General features: G+C 43.0%; 1 protein-coding gene across 9 annotated transcripts in view; it reads right to left on the bottom strand.

The window, feature by feature from the left end:
• Nucleotides 1-1603: 1603 nt before the first annotated feature.
• FAM13A (family with sequence similarity 13 member A) overlaps nucleotides 1604-27498 on the bottom strand; it is a 359485-nt gene continuing 333590 nt past the window's right edge. For all 9 annotated transcript variants that reach the window (XM_032861787.1, XM_032861771.1, XM_032861777.1 and 6 more), the window contains 10 exons: nucleotides 24159-24369; nucleotides 23585-23723; nucleotides 22716-22797; nucleotides 21727-21947; nucleotides 21021-21104; nucleotides 13034-13129; nucleotides 11069-11152; nucleotides 5245-5441; nucleotides 4561-4662; nucleotides 1604-2271 (listed from right to left, as the gene is read on the bottom strand). In XM_032861787.1, coding sequence (XP_032717678.1) covers nucleotides 2145-2271; nucleotides 4561-4662; nucleotides 5245-5441; nucleotides 11069-11152; nucleotides 13034-13129; nucleotides 21021-21104; nucleotides 21727-21947; nucleotides 22716-22797; nucleotides 23585-23723; nucleotides 24159-24369 — 1343 coding nt within the window. In that variant the 3' untranslated portion in view covers nucleotides 1604-2144. The remainder of the gene's footprint in view (nucleotides 2272-4560; nucleotides 4663-5244; nucleotides 5442-11068; nucleotides 11153-13033; nucleotides 13130-21020; nucleotides 21105-21726; nucleotides 21948-22715; nucleotides 22798-23584; nucleotides 23724-24158; nucleotides 24370-27498) is intronic.

Raw genomic sequence — 27498 nt, 5'->3', positions numbered from 1 at the left:
AAACATTTAGTAGCTCCTCATTTATATATAGCATGTTTAAAAATTCTGCAGCGTATTAGTATTTTCAAAACAATACTCTTATTAAACAGATGTGCTTTAAAGGTTAACTGGTAATGATTTGATTTGTATTATAGCTTATTTAAGAGAAAAATTACTCAAAAAGGACAGACTAGACATGGATTTCTTTTAAAAAATACAATTTTTGGTCATGTGAATGATTCATGTTCAGATTTCAAAAATAGAAAACGTCCTAAAGTGCTTAATTTTATTTATAATATAACTCCTTGAAATTATAGTGATCTGCAATGTAAACAGTAGAGCAAAGAATACCAAACTATAGATTCACGTACATTTAAATCTGTAGATTATGTACCGTCTTTAAACGTGTGGATTGACACAGGGCACTTCCAACACACAGCTCATGCTTCTATATGATTATTTTTAAGAGCAAACATAAAGGTATTCTTTTCCCCCTACTCCCGACTTAGAACAATTGTCAACTGACAGCTTCTACCTCACTTCAGCAATGGAAAACAGTGCTATCACTACAATCTGACCAGTTTCTCAAGAACCCATTTTGAAACTGACGACGGGTCAGTAGAGTTTTACATTTTTATTTTCTTCTTCTTACCACACCGAACACAATGGTACCCTTGAGGAAGGTATCTCTCAAAGCCAACAGGAGGGCAGCAGCCTTGCTCTCCTGCTCCCCCTGTGACATTATCTTCAACAGGTGATCCCGCCAAAGTGCCTTCTCTCAGCAGCCGGCGGCTAGTGTGCGGACACCTGTGCTCCAGCCCACAGAGCGCAGACGGAGGCCTTGGACCGACAGGCAGAGACAGAATTCACTTTCCTCGGTGCAGACATGGAAGGTGAAAAGGTAACAGCAAATCACAAGGTGACATCAGCACAGTGAAGAGATGAAGGATTCGGTGTTTTAAATTCCCTGGTCTTCCCCAAATGTCTAATATAGACAGCTTTGTGACATAGTCTCTGAAACAATTATAATCCTAAGTGACCACACACCATTCTTTTACTCTTTACACATGATCTTGAAAATTGTGTGATTTAGATTCGGCCTTGGGCTGAGTTCTGAGGGCTACATTTACCCCCTTGGTGAGGGGATTTTAGTGCAGGTTTACTTTAAAAAAAAAAAAAAACATTAAACTCTGATAAGAACTCAGAAGGCTTAGAACATAGGCTCTTACTCTCTCTCTTTCTCATGATCCTCAATACTTAAGCTAAGAATTAAGCAAGATCCTTTAGGTTTGGCTAGAGTCAAAATTGAAAACAAGCCCCAAAGAGGATGCTGTAGCATGCTGGCCTTGCTTAGTGTTGGATGTGAAAATCTGAGACTGATTAAGTGCAATCTATGTCCAGGAAGGAATTTTCGAGGCTCTTCACCCTGTTGCCTGATTTAAAAAATCAGCATGAATATATAGCTATATTCCCTCTGTCCTCTGCAGATGATCCAGTCCTACTCAGGGATCACAATTCTTCGTCAGCTGAAGAAGTCCTGAAGCAACACACCGTCCAACAGGCGACTGCACCGGGCAGACGCGGCTTCCGTCTACCTGAGAACCCAAGGGGAACAAGTCGTGCGAAGGGGAGAGGTGCAGCTCTGTGGGAAGCTCACAAGAATGGCCAAGGCAGCAAATAGGGCTCCGACGCACGTTCCCACTTTACCGGGTGCAAAGAGGACATGGACACGCACGGCGAGTTCGCTCTTCAGAGTGGAGTTCTGAGCTGGGCTTTGTTTCTTGTTATCACAGTAGACATGTTCCTCAGTTATCCAGGGAAGAACTGTGCACGTTCTCTGTAGACGAGTGTGTCTCCACGGAGTGATTCGTCACTGCCAGTGTTAGAAATCTTCCCCTCGTGTCTCTGTGCACCTGGGGGATCTTGACTTTTCCTTACAAAATTCTTAAATCCAGGCAGGCTGCCCTCTTCCATCCAGGCAGTTTCTGAGGCTGGCAGCGAAAACGGACTGATCCCAAAGGCCTGGAGGCCAAAGGGCTACATGCTTTACAGGTCCAGCTCCAAGGCTGCCTTCCAGTTTGTGCAGAGCTGCTGTTGACGAGGGGAGGCGGGCGCCAAGCTCAGCTTGCTCCTGTAGCCCCTCCACGCGGGCTGGGGCTGTCCCCTCACATGGACTTGGAATCAGTGTCTCTCTTGCTGATGAGCACCTCCAAGAGCCTTAGTTTCGCCTTTATGTGCTTATACTCACTGTATTCTTCAGCCATGGGAGTGCGGTCTTCCTTCTGGACATTTCTAGTGGAAACAAAGGAAAGGGGGCTGAGGATCACTGTCTGTCCCTCCTAGATCTACTGTTCATCAGGTGATTTATCGTCAGGTAGGATCTGCAGTTTATCAACCTGTAGAATCGGTGTTCCCAAGTGTCCCTGGGTATCAAGACTGCAGCTGGGTTTACACAAGCAGTGAGAGATTGCTCCCCTCGGAAGGCACCATGCACATGAATCTTTTGAGTTAACCCGGCATCCTGTAGAATGGTGGGAAGGACTAAAAACTGTAGAAAATTTTTCTCTCTTGCTGCTGGTATGTATGAATGCACATTGGGAGTCTCCGTAGACTGAAATCCTTTATTTACACTTAATGCCCTCTCACTTTTAGGTATTTCATTTAATGAACCATTAAGTTTCTAATTAGCAATTGGCATACCCATAATTTATAGGCTTAAAAAACAGATAGTTAATATCCTACTTATTATAAAAATTAGTCTTGGAATTCAGCAATTGGGTCACATAATACTAATAAGCCCTTATAGGTGACTGAGTAATTTTATATGCATACTTTTTAATATGTGCAAATATTAACTGAGAGCTTACTGCAGGTCAAGCACTGTGCTAAGTACTCTGTCCCCATGGTCTGGTATGACCCCTACAAGGTCGGGATGAAAAGGTGCTACTGTCTACATTCTCAACAATTGTGTGGTGCCATTCTACTTCTTGTTCCACTTTGAAATGCGATGTCAAACATGCAAATACCAGGCTTCCTTCTCTTCTTATTAAAGAGAAAATACAGGAAAGGGGATAGCATGGGGCTTATTTAATTTGGTTCAATGAACTGAGAAACAAACTGATTTTACTCATGCTCTGCCTTGTTCAAGTAAAGGGTTCTAGATGGCTTCTCAGCACAGGGCAGTGAAGGGAACAGCAATCTGATAGTTGGCCTCACCCTGTTCTTCAAGGGACTTCCCTCTCCTCAGATATGAAATAAGGGAACCAGATTTAATGAGGACTGAAGTCAGAGTTTCAAACTTGTATGATGAGACACCTGGCTGACTCCGTTGGAAGAGCACGTGATTTTTGAGCTCAGGGTCATGAGTTTGAGCCCCATGTTGCGTGTAGAGATTACTTAAATAAATAAAAACTTAAAATAAAACCCCTACCTTGCATGATGATTATAAATTCCCATCAGCTATCCTTTCTTAAAACTTGTGACGTTTATACATCATTTTATATAGTTCCTCATGTACAAGATAGCTGTGCATAAAGCAACTGCAATTTCATGGAAAAAAGACAAACCAAGAATATGTTTAGAAAGAAGAATGGGATGGAACAAACATTAATCCTGGTTTGTCTTTGGTTTCTTCTTCTTTTTTTGCATATTATTTCTTTTGTCTGCCTATCGATATTTTCTAAATAGCCTACAATGCATGGGGAAAGAAAAGCAAATATGTAGGCATAAAAATTCATAAATCTTAAGAAAGTCACCATATGATCCAAATTAGGGATGCTAAAAAATAAATATATGTAATAATTGAAATAAACTGGAATACAACACATTTTCAATGGTGAAGTTAATGTTTATGGTGGGTTTTTCCCACAATACTTTTGAGAAGCATGAAAGGGGATCTTTTAAAGAGAAACTATATTTACACCATTTAAATAGTTTGGATTAAAATGAAATCATCTTAAGGTATTAAAACTTAATGTAAGAGACGCAAATCTCTTCCCTGCCCTACCCTTGTCTCATGATGTGAACTGGTATGCACTGTGTGCGGTCGCTTGCAAACAGGTGTGCTATTCCTTAGGATGATGTTCTACAAGGCTGATTACCTCATGTCTTGAAACTCACTCAGGAAAGGCACCCTGTCAGTCTCGGGGACTTACTGCTTCTTGCACGTTTTTCATTCAAACCCAATGATCACCTTTGCTTTTAAAATAAGCCTAAAAAGTTGCCCTTTCCTTATTTCTCCTTTTAGCCTATTAAGACAACACCTCCCCTCCCCAAACCAAAACCAAAAAGCAATGCTATCAATTGGAAACGTAGCTTCAAGTTGCTCATTTGAGATTAGAATTTGAGATGACAGGTTGGTTGTGTAAATGTTCGCTGAATTTACATCAGTCTTGGAGACTAACCCAGGAGCATTTCTTGCTGAAGGACCACACGGCCCTCTCCCTCCCACAGCGAGGGACTAGGCTACAGGCAGGATGCAGAGGCTTTCCCACTTGGGAGACACTGCAGAGATATGACAGGAAGAAAGGAGGGGTGTGTGTGCAGAGGAGCAGGAGTTAGGGGAGAGGAAACAGGCGCTACCTTCCATTTTGTCTGAAAAAAGTGTCTTCAAAATCACGGAGTTTCTTTCGAATCCTTTTCTTTTCTTCTCTCATTTCCTGAAGGTGTTCCAAAAGTTCTGGTCTGAGAAGGACAGAAAATTTTAAGAAAACTGGGTTAAATCTGAATTGTTATAAATACAATGAATGTGTAACTCGATAGGGGCTGTGGAGACCGGGGGGAGGATGTAAATGCAAGAACTGTTGGGGAGCTGAGGGACAGCAGAAACGGAGGTCTTCCATCCTCTGCACGCCCAACGTCCTGACGACAGGTATGGCTCCTGGGGCTCCCGCCCAGTCCCTGCCGCTTATGAATCCTTAGGGCTTGTGGACTCCCATGGCACTTTATTGTATTTTGCTTTGAAAGAAAGATGACATCAGCTCTTGGTACGTGTTAAATGAAGAGCTGTGGAATACAGAAGCGTGCAGTGCCATCGGGAGACCTGGCTGCTCATGCGAGATCTCAGCGCTCCCTCCAGGGACAGGGGATGGAGAACAGAGAACACGGAGTCTGAAGCTAAAAAAGAGTCACTGTTCTAACCATGCGGATGTCCCCCACGTAAATCATTTGTGTTTTGTCAGACAACTTATTTAAATAGAAAGGCTAAAATATTTAAGAATGGTATTTTCACCCCAACATTTCAACAGCATTGCCGACAGGACCTACATTGAAGCAGCATGGAGATTTGAAAGCCCGGTGTCCTGGCTGCACTTCGATGGTATTTTATCATCCATTGGGGAAATAAACCCATCAGCATCATCTTCAAATTGGTCCAGGAAGCAGCGTGCACTGAAATCAGTCTTCAGAGTGACCGTGAAGTCTGGCTTCGTGTTACTATCATCCTCCGAACACTCATCTTCTTCCTGGAGATGCACAGCAACCCCGATAAAAACCCGGTTACTTTTCCTGGCACTCCTGCATTGTAAGTATCATGTAACGGTCACTTAATTATCCGACACCATACAGTTTCTTCTGTATCTACACTTAGCAACACATACATACATTATACCCATCTATAGCTGAAAGTCTACATGAACACAGTAAGTAACACCAACACTAAACACAGTTACTCAGTAGGGGAAAAAACTCTAACACTATAGAAAAAATTGGTATATAGCACAATGAGAAGCTGTCAAGACTGAGGGTATGAAGGAACAACCATTATAATTTATACCCTAAATCAACTGAATCTCAAAATCCACGGCTCTGGGATAATACATAACAAAATCCACCACCAGCCATCAGTGCTTTAGGGATTCCATTAGTTGTGGGCCTTGGATAACATTTTTTATTAAGCTATCAACACCTACAAAAATGGAACAATATAATGTTTCTATTTAAGAGTTCTGATTATAAAATATTTTGTGGTTTCTGATGCATAGAGTTTTAGGAAAGTTTTGAGATCAAAACATTTATGTTCTCATGATTGGAATCCGAACACGCTTAAGTTTTTCTTTTTTCAAGGAACATCCAAGGGCCACAGCTGTATTTTCCAGCATCCAAGATTCTAAGAAAAGTATGATATTCTCTATCTTGGCAATGGAACTCAAAAAAACAATCAAGCCAAATTAGAGTTTCTTAGTGCCAATTTAAGTCTAAGGATGAAATCATATCAGTCTGAATGGAAGATTTTAAAAGAAGCAATTTACTGCCAAAATATATAGTCAGAGCAGATGAGAATATCCTAATAACTGGAAAATTTAAAAAGTGGTTCGGGGCACAGCTACATGAACAATAGCAAGTATAATATCAATTGTTCCAGTGAAGCCAAGTGGCTCCAGCACCAATGCAACAAATTAATCTCAGGAAGCAGGTGCCGTTCCATTGGTAGTCAAGGTACAAGTATGCAAACTGCCTGTGGTGGGTTTTCTTACTATAAAGTTGCCATGTTTGCAATGGTGCCTCTGATGAGAAATCATGTGAATAAACAAACAAGACAGGAAAAACAAAGCAAAAAAAGGACCAGTACAAAACTATGACGAAAGTACTGCTCTGAAGGCATGAAGATAAAATTGGTAAAAACTAGGGAGCTTTTCCAGATTCTCTCTGCTGTGACTTCAGATCTCTCATCTCTTCAGTTGGAGTAAATGCCTCATGGTTAATTTTTAAAAACTGAAACTATTAAAGACATTTTTAAAGGTATAGAATAAAAGTGACTTTTAAAATTAGTAATTTAAAAGTTTCTCTCTCTCTTTTTTTTTTTTTTTTTTTGTAAAAGGAAGTAACAATTCCCACCCTCTATAATTTTTAGAAGGATTGCTTGAGATAAGGTATGTACCTGACAAGGCACACCTGGTCCAGAGCCTCCAGATCAACCGTCTGACAGCGCCGCGCCCCCTGCACTCCCCCCTCCCTGGATGAGGAAGGCCAGGTGGAACCACCTGGCCCTAAACTCCGCGGAGGCAGGGATTTGGGTCTATTCACTGCTTAGAGCTTAGCCAATGCCTGCATGTGGTAAGTGCTTAATTAATGTCTGTCAAATAGTCCAGTAATCCAGTTTTAAAAGAAAAATACAAATTACTGGAAGAAAGTATTACAGTCCAAGACAGATAAGAAATAAAGTCAGGTGTCTGGCCTAATCAGTTATATTCCAAAGTTTTTTTTTTTTTTAAAAGGTTTTATTTATTTATTTGACAGACAAAGATCACAAGTAGGCAGAGAGGCAGGCAGAGAGAGAGGAAGGGAAGCAGGCTCCCTGCTGAGCAGAGAGCCTGATGCGGGGCTCGGTCCCAGGACCCTGGGATCATGACCTGAGCCAAAGGCAGAGGCTTAACCCACTGAGCCACCCAGGCGCCCCTATATCCCAAAGTTTTAAGAGAGCTTAAAAACTTGAGAATGTGTCTTGCCTACGGTGGAAAATCATGTATTCAAAGATGAGGCTTAACAAAACTATTCTCATCAAGCTGCAAAAAATCATAGGAAAAAAAAGAAATGACAAACTATATCTTGAAATTATATGACCATCTAGTTGTTGTGGCTATTGCGTAGATCCTAGAAGGAATGAACACATAGATAATATATGAACAACTAAAAAAGAGTCCGTGATCGACAGTGACTAGCAATGGCTCCCTTAAAACAAATGATGGAAACTAACCATTTTTCCTTTTTTGATAGGAATGGCATAATACCTGGAATTCAATAATTAATGAGGTGAATTGATCTATGAAAGGACACTGATGGGGTACCTGGCTGGCTTAGTTGGTGGAACATATGACTTTTGGTCTCGGAGTTGTGAGTTCAAGCTCCATGTTTGGTGTAGAGATTACTTAAAAAATAAAATTTTCAGACAAACAAACAAAAAAAGAAAGCTGATTGTGAAAATCTGTACAGAGTGATGATGCAATGGTGATGTGAATCTGAAGGGAAGTCTATAGCAGGTTCTTGACCTGACCCAGCCTTACTCAATATTCATCAATCACTTGGGTAAAAGACCCAAAAGGCATATTCACAAAATGCATAGATAATACAAAGAAGGGATGGATATTTGGCATGTTGGAATACAAAATCTAGATTTAATCAATTTCATGGGGCTGGAATAGAAATGTGGCAAAAAAACTCCAGGTCCTACAATTTAGGTTAGAAAAAAAAGTTGGACATAGATGACAAGCAAACCGGGAAGCGAGGGATTGTATCAATCAGCAGTGAAACGGGGCCATGGGCAGTGGTTCTCACCTGGGGGTGATTTTGACCCTAGTGGACCTTTGGCAAGGTCTGGAGACAGTTTTGGTCACAACTGGGAAGGGGGTGGTTGTTGGGCACTACTGGCATCTAGTGGCCGGAGGCCAGCCCCCAACGACAGCAAGCTATCTGGCCCCAAAATGTCTACAGTGCGGAAGCTGGATGCATGCTGCCCTAGAAAGAGACCGACGAACTCACAACACATTGAGAGTCACGTAGGCCTAGACTAGTCAAACAAAGGGCCCCAACCATCCAGGTAAAGATCAGGACTAGTCCTTGGTCCACTATCTATCTCGCTGGTGAAGTCCTATCTAAAGCACTGTTCAGTTCTGGCTATCAGTGTATCAGAGGGACAGAGATAAACTGGTGTGATTAGAGCAGAACCAAGAGATTGCTGGAAGGTCTGGGACAAATATCGTATGAGGAATAGTAAGAAGAACTTGGAGAAAAAACGTCCACAGGCTGTGGGTGGGTGAGAGTGGATAGGACAGGTGATGGTAAACCATGGTAAAGGTATGGAGGGCTCTCAAGGGAGCAGTAGTTACACTCACTCCCATCTTGTTCCAACAGGCAACACTCAGCCTATTACGTAGAAAGCAATACATTAATAATAACTACGAATATTGTAATTTTAAATTATCTTTATACTTATCAAACTTACACATTCTGAAACTGCATGTCATATAATTATTATTGACTCTTAGTATTCTAATATTGATAATGATACAACTAATAATATAATATAAAATAAGTTTTTGTTACTATTGATGCTTAGCCCCATGGAATGAGTGCCCTTCTCCATTGCCGTAAATTTTCCAAGCTTGAGGACAGAATCACTTCTTAGAGATTGTGTCTCTATTCTGTCAGGTAAGTTTTAAAGGAAATTCTTATTTTGGATAGGAGAATTGACTGGACTATCTCTAGGATCTAGGAAGATCTAGGGCTTCAGAAACTGGGCTGGTTCTACTTCACACACATCTGTTTTCCTACCATAAGCATTTAAAACCAGGGGTGGCTTTTAAGGAAACCACCTTGATACAATCTTCTGATCTGAACCCACATCAAATTCTAAATTGTCTCAGAATTGCCAAGACTTAGTACAGTCCAAACACATGCTAATAAGCCTGGCCAGTTGGAACAAAATGAACTAAAAGACAACACTATTTACAAAAGCAATGGTAAGCATTGCAAAATTATCTGAAATTTTGACCACCACGTGGGCCAGAAGAAGAGCCATGGCCAAAATATACTTGTGAAAAAAATAAACTGAGCTGAACAAGAAGATTTGGAAGAATGCCCTTTTTTAAAAAGTGCATCATTAATATATCTTCCATTCATTTAATGAGACAATTATTTATTAAATATCATATTTTGGATGTGTGAAAGAACACATTTTTATCTAGTAACAGTTCTATTGCTCATTTTCAATACACAAAATTGCCCAAATTTCTTCAATTACGGTGACTTCATTCTCATGTGAAATTACCAGCCAGACAAAATTTTTCTTCTTTCATCAACATCAAGTCTTATTATAAGAAAATAGCTCCAATTTAAAAAATATAATAGCGCATATTTGCCTAATTGTTTTGTTTAGAGCATTTTTATAGAATGAATTCTAGGTAAAAGAATATGAATAGTGAGTGTAATCATTGCCTAATACCTTATAATTAGGTATATGAAATACTGAAGGCCCCTAAGAACAAAGAAAAGGGAAATAAATAAATAAGATCAAAGACTGTGCAGCTTCTGGTACCTTACCTCAGTCATAATGATGAGGACCAGGCAGGACAATGGAGTGGTTCTCAACTGGTGTCCCTTGTGGGAATGAGGCCCTTGGGTTCTGGGATACTATTTCTAATTACAGTAGATAAATGACCACCCCAGGCTTAGGACTTTCCCAGAAATATGACAAGTGAAACTCCAATTGCTAACAAACAATCACTGATTAAAAAAAAAAAAAAAGAATCTGGTTTTTCATTTCTAGAGCACTATGGAAGGCAGTCCAGTACGTTAAGTCACCTAGAAACAAAACTGCAAAAGACGATGATTGTGGTCCAGGCCAGGTAGGTCCTGACAGAGACACAGGCAGAGACCTGGGGGCACGGAGTCTACTTCCCGTTCTAGCTAAAGGGGCCACTGAGGACGAGGATTACCTGTATAGAACCCATAATTACTCCTGGGGTAAAAAACACCAGAGCACAGATTCCAGTGGCTGCTGGCGATGGCACTGCATTCACAGATCAGGAGATTATCAACTGAATCCCGAGGACTACATGTGCCAGGGGCCAGGCAAAAGGCAGGAGGAGTGGGTGAGACGGCACCAGGAAATCGGGCAAAGGCAAGGAAGATACCCGTCCACGAAATGATAGTTTTGTCGTGTGCTACCTAGATTGCCTTTGTTAATTCTAGGTTTTCTAGAAACTCAGTAAATACGATTTTTAGGAAGGCTACCCAATGAGTTCATTGAAAAAGCTTCTGGAATACAGAAAATCCATTCCAAATAGAGGAAAACAAACCAAAAAATATTGTGGACCCCGCCCCCCATCCCTGAAAGCAAAATGAGAACAAAACAAATGACAGCAAGGTACAAAAAAGCAGGGAGATGAGATGAAACTAAGGAGATCAGCTTGGCCTTAGGATCAGTAAGGGGGGTGGCTGCTGGTGGTTAGTTACGAGCAGCTGATGATTTTGAAGGCACAGCACAAGCACCGCGGGCCCCATCGCCGCTGCGCCCCACCCTCCCCCTCATCCACATCCACAGGAGGAGGGGAAGCAGGGAGAGAATGGAAGCCAGTTTGGGAGATGTCTTCACCTTTATCTCCTTGAAGAAGGAAGCCGTTTCGCCCTCGATAATTGGCTGCAGCAAAGGGCTTCTCCGCTTGCTGGAGGGGGATCCCTGCGACAGGTGTGGACAAGGTGGTTATACTTTGAACCCCTCTCCCTTGCCCTCCAGGCCTCTGCCTCCTCTGGGTCACTAGGATTCATCACTGACTTTGAACTATACACCCTAACCCCTGCCCGCCGAACAGTCCCAGGAAAACCCGAGACGACCAAAATTCTTGTCTGAGGCGCCGCTTCATTCCAGAGCCCACAGCCCCAAGCCAAGGAGGCCACAGGACAGCAAGACTAGCCCACACGCATGCTAACTGAACACAGAAGGAGCCTGAGGAGAGACGCTGGCCTGCTCCTCCTCCCCTCTCCTCCCTGATGACAGAGGAATGAGAACCCAGACACCGTTAGAAGCTTCGAGCACAACACAGGCTGCTGAGGGGATTCAGATGTTGTACAGCTTCCCTGCTGTGCATTCTCCTTATTGAGAGACACCTGCTGAGGGCACACAGGGCTCCTGACTGGACAAGGAAAGGAGTCCTTAGATCGAATCCTTTCGTTGGTTAGTTCACTAATTTATTCTGGGAAGAATTTCTAAAGAAGTCGCTTTCTTGTAACACACCTGCCTGAAGTCTGGATCCTCCCTCATGCCTAGGGACAGATACACTGTTAAAAGTAATACAAAGATCTTATCTTAGAAATAAACAAGGAGGGGTGCCTGGTTGGCTCAGTAGGTGGAGCATGTGGCTCTTGATCTCAGGGTTGTGAGTTTGAGCCCCACGTTAGGCGTAGAGATTGCTTAAAAAGAAAATCTTTTTTTTCCTTTTTTTTTAGGATTTTATTTATATATTTGAGAGAGAGAGAGAGAACATGTACATGCACAAGCAGAGGGAATAGCAGAGGGAGCTGCAGAGGGAGAGGGAGAAGCAGGCTTCCCACTGAGCGTGGAGCCTGACATGGGGCTCAATCCCAGAACTCTGGGATCATAACCTAAGCCAAAGGCAGACACTTAACTGACTGAGCCACCCAGGCGCCCCAAAAAGAAAATCTTAAAAAAAAAAAAAAAAGAAAGAAACAAGGAGATTTAAAGCAGGAACTGAAGAGCAGCCGCTAAGATGGCCTCCATTTTAATAACAACATAAAAGCAAGGCTGTGGCTGCTTACTAGAAAGTTTAAAAGTCAGCAGAGAAAGCCCCCTGTACTCCCAGAGGAGAGCACTGGGCCAGAGGCAAAGGATGCCCCAGGAGATGGACAGGGCAGTAAGGTTCACTCACAAGCTGGGTGGAAATATGGGGGGGGATACTGGAATAAATACGGAAGGAGGGCAAGCTGGCCAGTGCCTGAAGACAAGATGCTGTTCCTACTCTGGACAAAATCAAAATTCAGAGGCCAAAAGCAGTTGCATGTCAGTCAGAGGATGGTGGCCGGTGACAACAGCCGCCTAGGTACTAGCCTCCCTCCCTTTAGTTCCACCTCAGCTTCTCTAGAGCCTCCCCAAAGAGTCTGCTCTCTGGAGGTCCTTAGGATTTCTCCCTGGAGAGGATTCCCAGTGGCACTATCCCTCTCTTGGAAGGAGAGAGAAGATTTGGGACCGGAGAGGCCTCTGGACTAGAGGGGCCTGGGGAAAGCACAGCCCCGTCCTGCTGGCGCTCTGTCTCTGAGGGAAGGGTGGGGAGTCAGCCCGGCACCAGTCAGACGGATGGCTATGTCAAAGCATGCCGCCCGGAAGAAAACAAAATTCTAGCAGCTTCAGATTTGCTCATTTGGGCAAACGTAGTCTCAGAAGTCTTAGATACATTCTTCATGCCCCAAGCGGATGGGCGGTAAGTATTCATGCCAGGTTCAACTATTAAAGCCCACTCCTCAGTGAGAAGGCAGGGTGGGGCCCTCTCACCACAGCCAGGGCCCACCCCACAGGCGGTCAAGCACAGAAAGGTGCCGTACTCACAATGATGGGGATGGTGTTGGCTCGGGACAGGATCTGCTTGACCAGCCGGTATCTGTCGTACAGTGGCTTCATTACCTGACGCTCGTTCTTGCTTACCTGAAAACAAGAGCATCAGAGCTAAGAAGCTGCCTCCGCTATAGTCAGGCTAGCAGAGGCTCAAGCATGCTCTGGGCCTGAGGGAAATCCAGATGATTCAGCTCCACTCTCCCCGTTCTTACAAAACTCATGTAAACGGGTGGTAGTATTTAGTCAGAGAACGTTTAAAATATCTACTTCAGCGGCAGATCTTTGGAAATCACTCCATCGTCATATTGCTTTTCCTCAATCAAAGCTATGACCATGATTGGTTCCCTGTTTAAACTATTCAAAGTGATTTACAATTTTCCAGATCCAGGGAAGAAGAAAGCATGTATTTCTATGATAATCCTTAAACTGTGCAGCTCTGTGATCAGTTTTTATTACTTTTGTTTTACAGGTCTTTCTCCTCCATGAAGTTGTTTTTGTTTTTAAGGACAAGATTCTGGCAAACCGTAGTTTTCAAGAAACACCTGCCAATAGACTGCACGGATGGTCTCCTCTCCAGTGCCCTGAGATCCGGCAGAGCACTCACAGATGTAGAAGGGACTGTGTCCACAGGCAGTGGGGAGGAACCAGGGGAACCCCCTGGTGTTGTACTAGAAGCCCGTCATCACTTGCTACCTCTTCTTCCTGTCAGACCTCAGGCTCCAGAGAAAAACCAGGGTGTCTCATCCCTCTTTGCCTAGTTCCCTATAGCCTGGAACGGCCTCCTCTCTGCTCCTTGGTTTGGCAGAGGAGCCACCTCCCCCATGCAGCCTTCTTCCAACACTCCTTCCCCACTCTGAGAGACCTGCTCACACACCTCTGTGTCACCTACTGCAACCTGTGTACACTGCGTAACCCCACACATGCTTTGCTAGCGATGGAATGTGCTTGTCCCCTCCAACCTAGTGCCCCATGTGATGTTATCGGGCACTGGGGCTTTGGGAGGTGGTAAGGTCATGGGGGTGGAGCCCCCACGAACACGAGTAGTGCCCTTGTAAAAGAGATCCCAGGAGGTCCCCTGGCCCCTCCTGTCATGTGAGGACAGCAAGAAAATGGCTGCCTGTGAACCAGGAAAGGGCCCTCACCGGACACCGAATCTATCAGTTCCTTGCTCTTGGCCTTCCCAGCCTCCAGGACTATGACAAATAAATCTCTGTTGTTTATAAGGTGCTTGTGTATGGTATTTTATTACAGCAGACCCAGCAGATGACACATTTTATACTCTACAGTAACTATCTGTTGGCACATCTGTCTCTTCTTCAAGACTATAAGCCCCCTGAGAGTACAGTAGGTGTTTCTGGATCCCTGGAAACTACCTCAGTGCCTGACATAATGGAAATATTCCATTAGTATGTGTGAAGTGAGAGATTATTTCAAACATAAATGTGTATGCCAAGTGTATAGGTATGCATGCATTTCCCTTCTTTACTTAAATGCCAACAGAGATTACTTAAATCTCTTCTTTCTGTATTTCCTCTTTGTTTCAAGTTTGTGGTCTGTCTTCTGCATTTTATTTCCCCTGGACACATAAGGCAAGAGTTACAGAGGTAAGGAAGAGCAAATGGTATTAGGGGCCTGCTGGGCCTTCCGCTCTGAAGACAACTGTGGGTTACGCACAAATGGATTATTCCTTTGTAACCTTTTCTATCTGCCTTTCTCAAAGTGGTCAACAGTAAGTGATCTTTGGAAGAACTTCGCCTGCCAGGATAGGTCACTCTCATTGGGCAGAAATATCTTGGGGACCTATTTTCTATGAACAGCAATAAGAATCTTTTCTATTTCTTCCTAATAACACAATATTGAAAAGCACATGGCATTTGCCTATCGTTAGCTGCCATATCAAAAGGAGTTTTAAAACTGGCATTTCATAGAAGATGACCACCCAAAATGAAAGGGAACACAGATGTTATTTTACACCAGAAAGACTGAGGATCAAACGATAGGTGTTCCTACTAGATGCGCCCACCGCAATGGCTAACATGAGACAACAGATGGTGTCAAGGGTCAGCGAGAATGCGGAAGGACTGGAAATCTCCTTCACTGCTGCTTAGAGTGGAGCACGCTGGACCACTATTTGGCAGTGCCTGCTAAAGTTGCACATGTGAATCCTCGGTTCTGCTCTTAAGGGTAAAAAAACACCACCACCAAGCGTGGCCTCAAGCTCACCAACAGACACACAGAATAATGTTCACAGCAGCACTACTTATAATAACTGCAAACTGGAAAACACCCACATGCCCAGCAACAGAACAGATACGCTCCCCCAACTGAACACTGCACAGCAATGAGGATGAGTGGGCCACAGCTACGGGCAACATCATACACTGACCCCACAAAAAGACAGTCACATAATATAAGCCAGATACTACCGGCACGAGAGTACTGTAAGAGTCCACTTAGTAAGTTCAGAAAGAAGCAAACAGAAGTTAAGCTTTAGAGTCAAGATAATGGTTTTCCTTGGTGGAGCGGAGGTCTTGGTATTGACTGGAAGGGGAAAAGAAGCAGGGCTTCTGGGGGAGGACTGGTAACATTTGTTTCTTGGTCTGGATGCTGGTTACCTGGACTCGTTTATTTGGTGAAAATGCATCAAGACATATACTTACACTTTGGGCTTCTTTCTGTATTTACGTTATACTTCAACGACAGTTCAACAACAGCCACAGGTAAGTCCGAGGAGTAGAAACGGAGGGGACTGTACGATCTCACGTGTGAAACGACACAGTTCAGGACTGGGACACATGGAATCACTTTTTAAACACAATGTATATCCAGGAAATGTGTTGTGGATGAGGTTAAGGCACATCCTAGCTGTCAACCCATGACATGTGGTGAAATACTGCGCAAGATCAACAATCGATAGTTCAGTGGACAAAAGACCTAAGAAAAATAACAATAATAAGGAGCTACCATCTCCCATTGTGGACTCGCATCCTATTCTTTGCTACTTGGCAGAAACATTTCTGGACTGTAGAAGCAGAGTGTGGATTTTAGGAGGAGACTTTGCTGGTAAAACCAGCCAGATGTGGAAAATCTGATAGAAGCCAGTTTCCTCTCTAATTCTTTGTTCACATTTTCTAGTTGGAGCAGATGAAGGGGATCATTGGCTCAATTCTTTGGCTTATGACACTGATATTTAGATTTTCTATGAATTGTTCATGTTTTAAATTGATGATCCTCAGGAACTAATCACCTGTGAGTGATTTGATAAAGTCCAGTTTCTGACTCTGGTCCCATCCTATTTCCACCAAAATTAACACTGGCATTTGATAGAAGTGCTAAACACCAGAAATATTAGAGATCTTTAAATCTGAGCAGTGAAAAGAATTAATACTACTTGATTTACACCAGAATTATTTTCGTGATCTGTATCTGAAGCCAAAGGCTTGGTGATACTAAATCATAAAACCACATCACATGCAATTATCAGAACTGGATTTTTTAGTAGAGCCAAAATCTAGCCAATAGTTCCATAAACAAAGCAGGGCCATGGCTGAACTGTTAAACAGTGGGGGTCAGCTGATATTAAATGGACCATGGGAAAACTGGAAATTGATATCTCTTATTCTTGAGTCATTTGCTGCTTGGAGATTTTGCTATTGATGAAAAACAGGCCTTTGAGAGCCAGTAAAATTCTCTGAGCCTTGATTTCCCGATTGGTAAAGTGCAGAATTCAGATTAGAAAATCTTTGTGATCTACAGTTGCTTGGAAATGACTTTAGGCCAAGCATGTAATACATCATATTTTCTATTACACTTTCACTCCTCTTGCTTCAGCCTTTATTAAATTTTCATTTAGGTGGGAGCTCTGAATGGCTTTCCAATGTGTGGGAATAGGGTTATTATTAAGATGTATTTTTGTGCACAAATCAGAATAACATAAAAACTTAGATGGAAACTTCTAAAGGGCAAAAGCAGCTCCTCCCATTCTGTCTTTGTTTAAAAAAAAAAAGATTTTATCTATCTATCTATCTATCTATCTATCTATCTATGTGGAGAGAACACACGAGTGCAGGGAGCGGGAGAAGGAGAGACAGAATCTCAGGCAGACTCCATGCTGAGCACAGAGCCCAAGATGGGCTTCAATCCTAGGACCCTGAGATCATGACCTGACCCGAAATCAAGAGTCGGATGCTTAACTGATGAGCCACCCAGGTGCCCCAGTCTTCATTTTTGATTAAAGAAATCTTCAATGATCCCTTACTACTCCATTTGGTTGCTCTATAAAGTCTCAGATAATATTTCCAGGTACCAAGGGAACACCAGCCAATAGTTAATCCACATTTAAACAGGGGAAAGTCTTGGACACAATTACAAAAGGCCCAATTAGACAACCGCATTTGCCTGCCTTTATCTTTTGTGATGGTTTCTGTCTTAGCCTTAAATAAAACTTCCTTACAGAAACACCCATTCAGGCTCTGTTACCTGGACAGTGTGCCGCACAGGTGAAAGAGAAAATGACTCAGGATTTTAATATGGAGATAAGGACAGAATTAGAACCCTGGAACGTCAGAGCTAGAAGAGCCTTATTTTTTCATACGATGAAACTAAGCCCTGGAGAGGGCAATGACTTGCCCAAGGCAATAGATTTGGGTCAAGAACCCAGGTTTAAGGACTCCTAGTTGTTTTCTTTCCATTCACAAATAAGATATGAAGTAAAGTAGGATCGTAACACAGTGAAGACATACTAAAAACGTCACGATGAAGCATTTTCCTCTAAGAGGGTTTGACCGAGTTGTTCTCTTAATATAGAGAATTCTGCCTTCCAGGCTCAGAGCTCTGCCTAGGTTGAGCTCACAAGACCTCTACCTATAAACAGCGGCTAGAAGCACCACTTTGTGAGAAATGATGCCACAGACAGACGAGAAACTATATAGCCTCAAACCCTTCTGAGTAAAACAACTGGCTTGAGTTTGTGTGTGGAGGGTACCGCTGAGTCATAAAACTACTAGCAGGAGAAGAAAAATGAGATGCATTCTTATAACTACTGCATTTTGGCCCATCAACTCAGAAAGAGACAACTCTCTCCTCTTTATTATCAGGTAATAATAGTCAACTAGGCAAAGATCAGATCATCCCAAATAGCGGATAGACAAAGGGCAGTATACATATATAAGGCTTCAGAGTCTGCATTTAAATTTGAACAGAGTGTGTTTCGTGTCATGTTAGTTCCCAAGATATTAGAGCATAACATGAAAATATACTGATGAGAAAGAGACTCAAGGGGAAACCAGAAGCTCTGAGAAGCAACGCCTTCCTTCTAGGTTCTCATCAAGGAGCGATGTGTACCACAGTGACCTGCAGTTATGTGTTGTACTTTCTGTGACACGGTCTTCTGATGAGATCTTGAAGTTTTGAAAGGACATGCTTTCATAATAATTAGTAGGGATTTATGTGCCCTTGAGTAACTGAGTGTATTTTGTTTCTCATTCACGTGTCACTCTGTGGACTGTACTGTTAAAGCAAACAGCCTTGTTTTAAAAATGTACAAGAGTAGCACATAACTGTTTTTGGCCTGTGATTCTGACAGTCAGTCATTGTCCCTTCAAATCAGAATCTGTAGACTCAGCAAAAGCCCATGGGCTTTGAGCACCTGCTTTTCTAAAAACAAACAAACAAACAAACAAAAACCAAAAAACCCCGCTGGGGTTTGGAATGATAGGCTAGCTGTGAAAACCCACGTATTTTTCTTTTAGGAAGAGTGTTGCCCAAATGGTATTTACAGTTCAGGGTCCATGGCAATACCACAGACCTAAGAATGAGAAGTTTACTCTTTGATTTTCACACTGGCCGGATATCAAATGAACTCTGTTTTTCCTGAGGAGGCTGGGGCACCATGTTCCAGAGGGAGGCAGAGAGTCTGACCACGAACCAGCAACGAATGCCACTCAAAGTTCTAGAGCACTTGTTCCCTGCCCGATGAGATGTTAGTATTCAGACCCAAAACGGTCTCCTTCCAACATCTAAAAGAATGATGAGAGAAAAGCGAATAACAGAGAAGGGCCAAGAACTAAGATTTCATATTCCTAACGATGAGAGCACTAAAACAGGGTATGTCCTCTCTCCTCAGTCCATCACTTAATAAGAAGAAGGCCGCAGACAGCAGAACATATACTTGTAGCAGAAATGACAACATTACTGACTGAGGAACCCCTGAGCCACCTGCTAAGCCACTCAGCCCACTTCCTCAGTGCCAGACAGCCCACAGGTAAATGTGTCTGCACATGTCTGAACCATCCATGGCAAGCTACGAGGGGCAGCTACGGTACAGACAGAGCACTCGACTCCTACCTCAGTAGCCTAGAGCTCCAGGGCTGGCTCAGTAGGACTGGGATCTGACTCTCGGCCTGCTGATCCCAGTCCCTGCACATCCCCTCAGCCCAGGCAGATTGAGAGGACCAGTGTTTAACTCAGAGCAACAGACACCCAGCATACAAGCCCCCTAACTAGCCCCAAAGTTTGGGACTAGGAAGCAGCTGAGAGATCTTGGGGCCTCAGGCAAAGAAGTCTATCAACGTCGTAGGTGAACCCACATGAGGAAAAGAAGAAATGCTGGAGATGGAAAGTGTACAAGTCCCCTCCTCCTTCCCCACCTGCCTGGTGGCCACAAGGAGATCTACACTTAAAAGGCTCTGAGCCAACAGTGGAGAAGGGGCTCCTCTCTGCTAGAAGAAGTTCAGTTCTACTTCTCCAAATTTTGAATCCTCCAGGAGAAAAGGACAAATTTCACAATATGTTTAAGCTCCAGTGCATTTACTCTTTGGTTCAATGCCTTTAAAAAATCCAAAACAAAACTTGGCCTGAAACATGACCATTATCCTGGAGCACCAGTATTTTTCCACTCTAGGGATAGGCCAGTAAAATCAATCATCAGCAGCCCCACGGGTTTTTTGTTTTTTTTTTTAACCTGATACATTCAGAACCAAAAATACCACAGACGATGCATTCCACAGTTTATTGGGCACATGGTGTCAGGTGTTTGTGCTAGATGCTGACATCAGGCGCCCCTTTAGAGGAATAAGACACAGAACTCCTGCCCTCACAGATCTTAGAGTCTGGTGCATTATTCTGGAAGCTTCTTTATTCAAAAGAGTATATTTTACATGAAAATACTATCTCCATTATATAGCCGGGGCTGGGACTGGAGAAGAGACCTCCTCATTTTGGCTGTGTACAAATGCTTCTGGGAATATAAACTTCCTGCTTCTTTACAGCTGCTCTTAAGAAAGTGTTCTGTTGGGTTCTTGACAGCACTCTCCACAGAACGTCACCAAAAGTAACTGACAAGGATATCTGATTATGAGTTTCTTAAGGAATAGAGCAGAGGCCTACTGTGCCACTGTCTCCCCCAGGACTAATGAAGAGCACGCAATAACCACACTTTATAACAAATGGCTCTCAGTGCTTCCTGTCGCTAGGAAAAGGCAAAGTCATATTTTGGATTCCTCACACTTCTGGTTCAGGATGGTGTTTGGAACTTCTCTACAGATAAACACTGGCCTTGGCTACACTGAAGTGAGATTGAATTTTTGGGCAAATCATACTAGTTTAACACCCTCATTTTTAGGGACAAGAATGCCTCGAGTCAGTGACAGCTTATGGGGGCAGAGCTAGGGACAGAGAAGTCTCTAGAGCTTTGTGTACTCATCTACAACCTACACCCCCCTCCACCACTGTCCCTCTGAAGCAGAACACTAGTGACTACATGTTAGCTGCAAACTTGTGTTTCTTTGGAACTCAAATTCAGCATCTGCTCAACAGGGGAAATCTCTCCTCAGTTTAGCCTTCAGAGATCTTAGGTCTGCTGAAAATAGGAAGTCATCTCCTAAACATGAGGAAAACTCATGTATCAAATACTGAACATAGAAGGTTCATTTCTAAAGCCACACAGTTGGCCCCAAGCAGGAAACCCAGTCCATTCACATACCGGCCGTCCATGAATGCTTTCGTAATATAACAGAGCTTTCTGCAGGGCCACTTTCTCGTTGGCAATCTGGTCTTTGGTCATATCCTGAATAAACACAAGGAGAGAGAAATCAAAGTTGGGGAAACATTTATGAACACTCCTGCTTCTTTCGGTCAACAAATTTCCTCAAGGAAGGTTAAGAAGAATCTTCCTACAGTTGTTCCTCTGAGCTCTATTCAAAGCTCACTTAGGAATTAGCTCTTCCTGGCTTTCTGCTGGCAACAGAGAGAGCAGAGCAGAGCCATCGTCAACTACCTGTGGCTCCCATGTGGCAGCAAAGGCATGCTGAGGTAAGCGAGGCTGTCAGGCACATGGGGCTTAGCTTAACAGCCCAAGCGATGACTACAGTCACAAGGTACACAGTCCCAAAAGGTCATCTACAGCCCTTCTACTCCAGAGCCATCAAACCATCTGTTAACCCCAACGGCTTCTTTCTGCAATCTCTATATGAGAGGGTTCTGCTTTCAATGGGTCGTCCTAAACCAAAGTACTAGCACTGAAAACACTCTTGGGCTGCTCCATCTGCTTCTCTAGACATCTAAAAGTGTGGGGGACAAGGGTGTGGGAGGTCTGAGCAGACGTCACTGTGTAACCTCTTCCCACAGGGACCCATGTTTCCACCATGTTGACTAGCAGTTGGCTTGGGGCCTCCACCGAATCCCCACACCTTAATGTCCTCAGGACGGCTGCTTTCTGCCCGCTTCTCCTGGAGCTTCCTCTGGATGGATTCCAGGGTGGCCTCAACGCTGGGCTTTATGGCTTTATCGATGAGCTCTTGCTTCTTCTCGTCTTCTTTCTCAAGCTGGGAACCGAAACTCTTGGGCAGTGTGTTGCTTCGCTGACGCATCCTGGGGGTTAGGTCTTCTTCTGATATCTTTAGTTTGGACTCTAGTTTGAAAACATTTGGGGGTGGTGACATATGAGAATTGATGTCTGCTGAACCTCAGTTGTTTTTCTGTGGTGTTAGTAACCATGTAGTCCCATCTTTTTTTAGAAACTATCTAATTATAACAGTAGTTGAAATCCCTGGGTTATTACGTAAAACCTGAGAAAATGCTAACATCTTCTTGGACTATCTGGAGTGCTTCCCTAACCCGAGTTCCTAAGAAAGCCTTAGCCATGTAACATCCATGCTTTGGCCACACCCACAGGTTTGCTGTTCTCAGAACGTGGTAGATGTTTCTATACCCACTCCCTCACTGTTGAATAGCACCGACTGATCCAGCACCTCACTCTGGCCAGCTTTCTCTGGACAACTTACAGATGTCATTTTGGAATTATTTTCCCTTTGTATTCCATGTGGTTGTTTATATGACTATCTTCTAAGAGACAGCATGCTTTGGAGGGACAAGGACCCAATCCTTTTTATGTTCTTCCATGCTTACAGGTCTTCTCCTAACACCAGAGCAAATAAAAAGTCATGATTTAGGTAAATGGGGAAATGCCGCAGAATTTGCATCTTAGCTGACCCGGGTTGTCCTGTGATGGAGACCATGGTGAGATATGGGGAAGGTGTGCTCTGAAAACCAAGAAGGCTGGGAAGCAGCGTCAAGGAATTTGTCTTTTCTGAACTATTTCAGCAGTGGCACTCAGGATGCAGTGATACCGTGAATTCTGCAAGTGAAAACCATGGCAGAGATCTACAACTTTACCTACCTTTAAGTTGTTTCCGGAATTTGGCAAGGTCATTTGTCCATTTTAGAACCTCTGGATTGGCTGCTTTGTCACTGTGGGAAGGCTGAGAAAAGGAAAATCTAATGTAAATGTATACGAACCGGGCAGGGAGCCCAACGTGGGGCTCAATCCCAGAACCCTGGGATCATGACCTGAGCCAAAGGCAACTGGGCCACTCAGGTGCCCCATGATCAGATCGTTTTAAAGAGGAAGAGAAAGTCAAGTCCCACTGGGAAAAAATTCATCATGAACAATCCTGAACAAACATCATAAATGTAATTCCATTATCTTTCTTTACATTTGGTTATTTTTGATGCTTTCAAAGAATTCCTCACAGGCAAAATGCTGTACTTCTATTTAGTCCATAGTCCTGTTTCAGGAGTCAGAGGGTTTAAGCTATTGGGCTAACAGAATGGAAAGCAGAGGGGGTACGTTTTACGCTGGGATCACCACATAAACTGCCTTTCTGCCACTCTTGTGGGCAATGCTGAGAGAAGAATGAGGTCAGTACCGATGAAATTTTAGAAGATAATTTTGAACTAAGTTTTAGCCAAAATAAAGAGTCATTTAAAGATCTTTCCCATTCCTTCTCGCAGAGTTTATAAGAGGTTAACTAAAACATCGAATCATTTGAAAGAATACCCAATTCAAGGAAAATGCTGATGTATGACGTCTGGGGCTTCTCAGGGTTTACTATTCAGTTTTTATCACCTTTTTGTTTTGAGGCTGTCTAGAAATCTCCCTTAACTTTTTGTCACTTTTCCAAGTTGCTGATATGCTGTCACGTGGGTACTGTCAGGGGACAGGAGGGGATGGGAAGGGACAGGACAACCCTGCAAGGAGACACTTACTCTGTACTTCCTCTCCTCTTCAAATCTATCTTCGAACTTTCGGATCTTCTTTTTAAGGTTTTGAATCCTTCGCGTGAGCTGGGCCGGTGTCAGGTCCTCCCGCTCATCATCATAGGACCCGAGAGAGGAGCTCCGGCGCCTGTGAGGGACATTGAGTGGGGCGCTCATTGCCTGCATAGGGGCTTGGGGGTGGGGATGCAGCACGGAGGGAAGGGAGTCTCCATCCTCTCCAATAAAAGGAAGTGTACTACCAGTTCATTTCGTGACCCTGAGCTCTCTAGGTCCCACCTATCAATGGGTCTAAGTTTTTCTTGCTCACCTTTACAATAGCAAAGGGACGACTGAAATATGCACTGCAGAACTGAAAGTTAAATTTTAGATAGCTCTGGAAAGGAAGTGCTAGTGGAGATGCAGTATGTGGCGCTCTAGTCGGGCCAGCTGAAAAACGGAGCAACAGAGCCCGTGTCCTAGGATGGAGTATTTCCAATATGTCCTTCTGCAGACCTGCAACACCATTCCCATTCTTCCTAACGTTAGGGCGATGATGCACTGGCTTAGCAGCAACAAAACATACCTCATGAAAGAATGGGAATTTGGGGGAGAAGGAGGCACTTCCGTGTCATCCAGGTATTGCCTGCTCTGCCCATAAGCGTAGAACCGAGGAGAGAGCATGGGGTCACTGTCTTCATCCAGAAGCTGACGAATCAGGCGTCCGGCCTGCGGGGAGAGGCGTGCTTCATCAGAGTCCACGTTCTCCTGCTGCCATGAGAAGGTAGGGATGGGCTCTGCAAAATACAGAGGGGAAGAAGTCAAAATTGCTCATGGAAGCATAACTGTTTCCCAAGCATTCTGAATGGTTTAGGAGGCACTGAATTGAAATGTGAACAATACGCATTTCAGATTTAAGGTTCTGATCAAGGACACTACGCCCTGGCTGGCATCACCAATATATCTGACAGCCAAGTCATTGCTTGCTTTCCAAAGAGAAGTTACTAGGGCCACCTGGAGGAATGACCTTAAAGAAGGAGAGCAAATACTGCATGCTTCCAACTTCCCTCCCTGGTCAGGGACAAGAACTTTCTCCCAGGGGAGGGCATGAGGGAGAAGCAAAGCATGGGCGCCCGGGGGCGAGACATTTGGCATCGTAGCTGCACGTCCCTCACTGGAACAACCGAGGAGCCACATTCGTCTTGTGAGAGCCCATTTACCTAGGAGTCTGCACCTTCCATTTAGGGCTTTCAGTAAGCTGTTCATGTGCTTCTGCTTAGTGCTGGGATTAGCATGCGTAAGATGCGTGTTTTGCACTTGAAATTTCAGAAGCTGCTCAAGACTACAGTTAACGTAAGATGCTTACATAAATTAGTCAAAGAGAAAAAGAAAAAGAAGAATGCTTTACAAAGGGTAAGTCTGTACAAATTATTTGAGACAGTCTTTAAGAAAAAAATACACTCGGGGCGCCTGGGTGGCTCAGTGAGTTAAAGCCTCTTCCTCCGGCTCAGGTCGTGGTCTCAGGGTCCTGGGATAGAGCCCTAAATCGGGCTCTCTGCTCAGCAGGGAGCCTGCTTCCTCCTCTCTCTCTGACTGCCTCTCTGCCTACTTGTGATCTCTGTCTGTCAAATAAATAAATAAAATCTTAAAAAAAAAAAAAAGAAAGAAATACACTCAACGCAACATCCCGATTTGTCATTTTTGGAGGGAATGGGGTAGTATTTATTTCTTTTTCCTTCAAGATCCAACTCAGTATGCATTAAAAAAAAATCCTATCAGATTTGAAAGATAGATCTCAGATGATGTAGGGTTTTTATTTGTAGCAGTCCCTGAATTTAAATAGAAGGTAGGCTTTAAGTATACTTAGGGATTAGTGTGACTTACACAAGGCTGGGATCCGGCCATGCTTGGAAATTCTGGGATTCCTAGAGCAACACTCGTTCCTTCAGCTATCAAAGTATTTATCAGATCTACTAAACTGTCTTAAACAAGTGCTTGTTCAGTATTTTATTTAAAAAGATCATATCATAATCATAGAACATTAGAGCTGGTTGAAACTCCATTCACTATCTAATTTAGTGATTTCTCAACTCCAGCTGCACGTTAGCATCATGAAAGGAGATACACATAACTTCTAAAGCCCCCGTCCACCCCAGCCAACTAAACAGAATATTGAGGTGTGATACTCAATTTGTACAATAAATTATGAACCTGGAAAAGCTGGTTGTCTTTATTTACAATATATCAAAAATATAAAAACTGTACAAAATGCAACGAAGGCAAAAAACTGGCAGTGACTTGGTCTAAATCTTTCAGTTTCCAAAGCAAGGCTCAGTACTGGAGGTAAGCAACTGAAATATCTGTCTGACTTCAAGTGTAATAGGTTTTATGTAGCTGTTTTAGCTGAAGTAGAACATGGGAGCTAAATTTCTTCACCTGGTTTATAGAGTGTTTGGGTGCACTCAGAATCCAACAGGTATAAATTCAGATGTCAGTGGATGGTTGTACTTCATCTAGTTCTTAGAAAGAAATTGTAGTTCACCCTACCCAATAACATACATTCCACTAATCATGGGGCAAGCAAAAATGTTAGTGGATCATTTAACATAGTACTTGAGTGCCATATAGTAACTACATTTTTACAGCAGAAACATACATGCTCATAGAATTCTTCAGCTAAAATTCAACATGGTATTACATTACTCAGTTTGAATCTTGAAGCAGGATGAATTACTGAAGTCAATTGATTTTTTTCTAAACATAATAAATTAAAAGAGCATTTGAACAGAAAATGCATAGTTTCCACACAATCCAAAGCACCATAAATGTCCCCCTCCACGAACATAATACCTCTTATTCAACTAACAGAAATTATTTAAATGTTAATTAATATTTAATACTTAATAATTAATATTCTAATATTGAGTTAAATTAGTTAAATGTTCAATGTTAAATATCAACCTCCCCACCTCCAGTACTTTAAAATCTGCCCAAGTGATCCTATATGCATTCAAGTTTAAGAATCACAGATTCAACCCAACAGATTATAGACAAGGAAACTGAAACCTGAAGACTCTAAGAGCAAATATCTCATCAATGACAAGAGTTGGGACAAAAATGAAATCTCCTGACTTGAAGGACAGTGCTTCAATTTAGTACATGCCAGATGCCCCAATCACAGGGATGATTATCTGAAATTTTTGAAGACCCCACAGTAGGGGAGGTAGGCATATTAATGTAAGAAAAAATTGACCTTATGTGCAATGAGGTCCATAGGTTCTCATAATTTAAAGAGAATGAAGTTCTCTGGGAGCTCAGATGGTAATATAAATTATTTTAAAAAGTATGAAAGCATTGTTAAAGACAGATTTTTTCCCCACTACTCTCAAAAAGTGGCAGGGAACATTCTGGTAGATGTATCTGGCTAAATCTGGAGGTGCCCAGAAGTTGACCCTCATTTGCACTAAAGTTTGCAGAAGGCTCCTCATAAGCACTAGGGCTCAGATATGAGCAGCTCCAAACTACTGGCATAAAAGAGCAAAAAACTGATGAGAAGTGAGGGAAGGAGAGGGTAAGAGGAAAGTAATCCCTAGAGAAATAAGAAAAGTGTAGTGCTAAGTTACAGAAAAATGGAACTATGAAACTGGCCAGACTGTATCTTTAATTTCATGATAATTCTTAAGATAGCAGTGATTTTCTGTAAGGACTAATATCAACAGAGCCAGGCAGGGAAAGAGTTAAGATGCAGCCAGCAATAACCTCAGGGCAGAGTGGCAAAGGAGCAAAACAAGGCGGGGAAGGCCAAGGTGGTGTGCAGGGGGACAGAGGGCACAGGCAAAGCAAAGTCTGATGTTGATATTGGCATGTGGGTGTGCTGGCTAGTTTGACATTTCTACTCATAACAGTTTAGTTTGAAAAGGTGTTAC

Source organism: Lontra canadensis, unplaced genomic scaffold, assembly GCF_010015895.1.
Source record: "Lontra canadensis isolate GAN:19392208 unplaced genomic scaffold, GSC_riverotter_1.0 scaffold1, whole genome shotgun sequence".
Taxonomy (NCBI): Eukaryota; Metazoa; Chordata; class Mammalia; order Carnivora; family Mustelidae; genus Lontra; species Lontra canadensis.
This window is presented reverse-complemented; position numbering and strand designations above follow the sequence as displayed.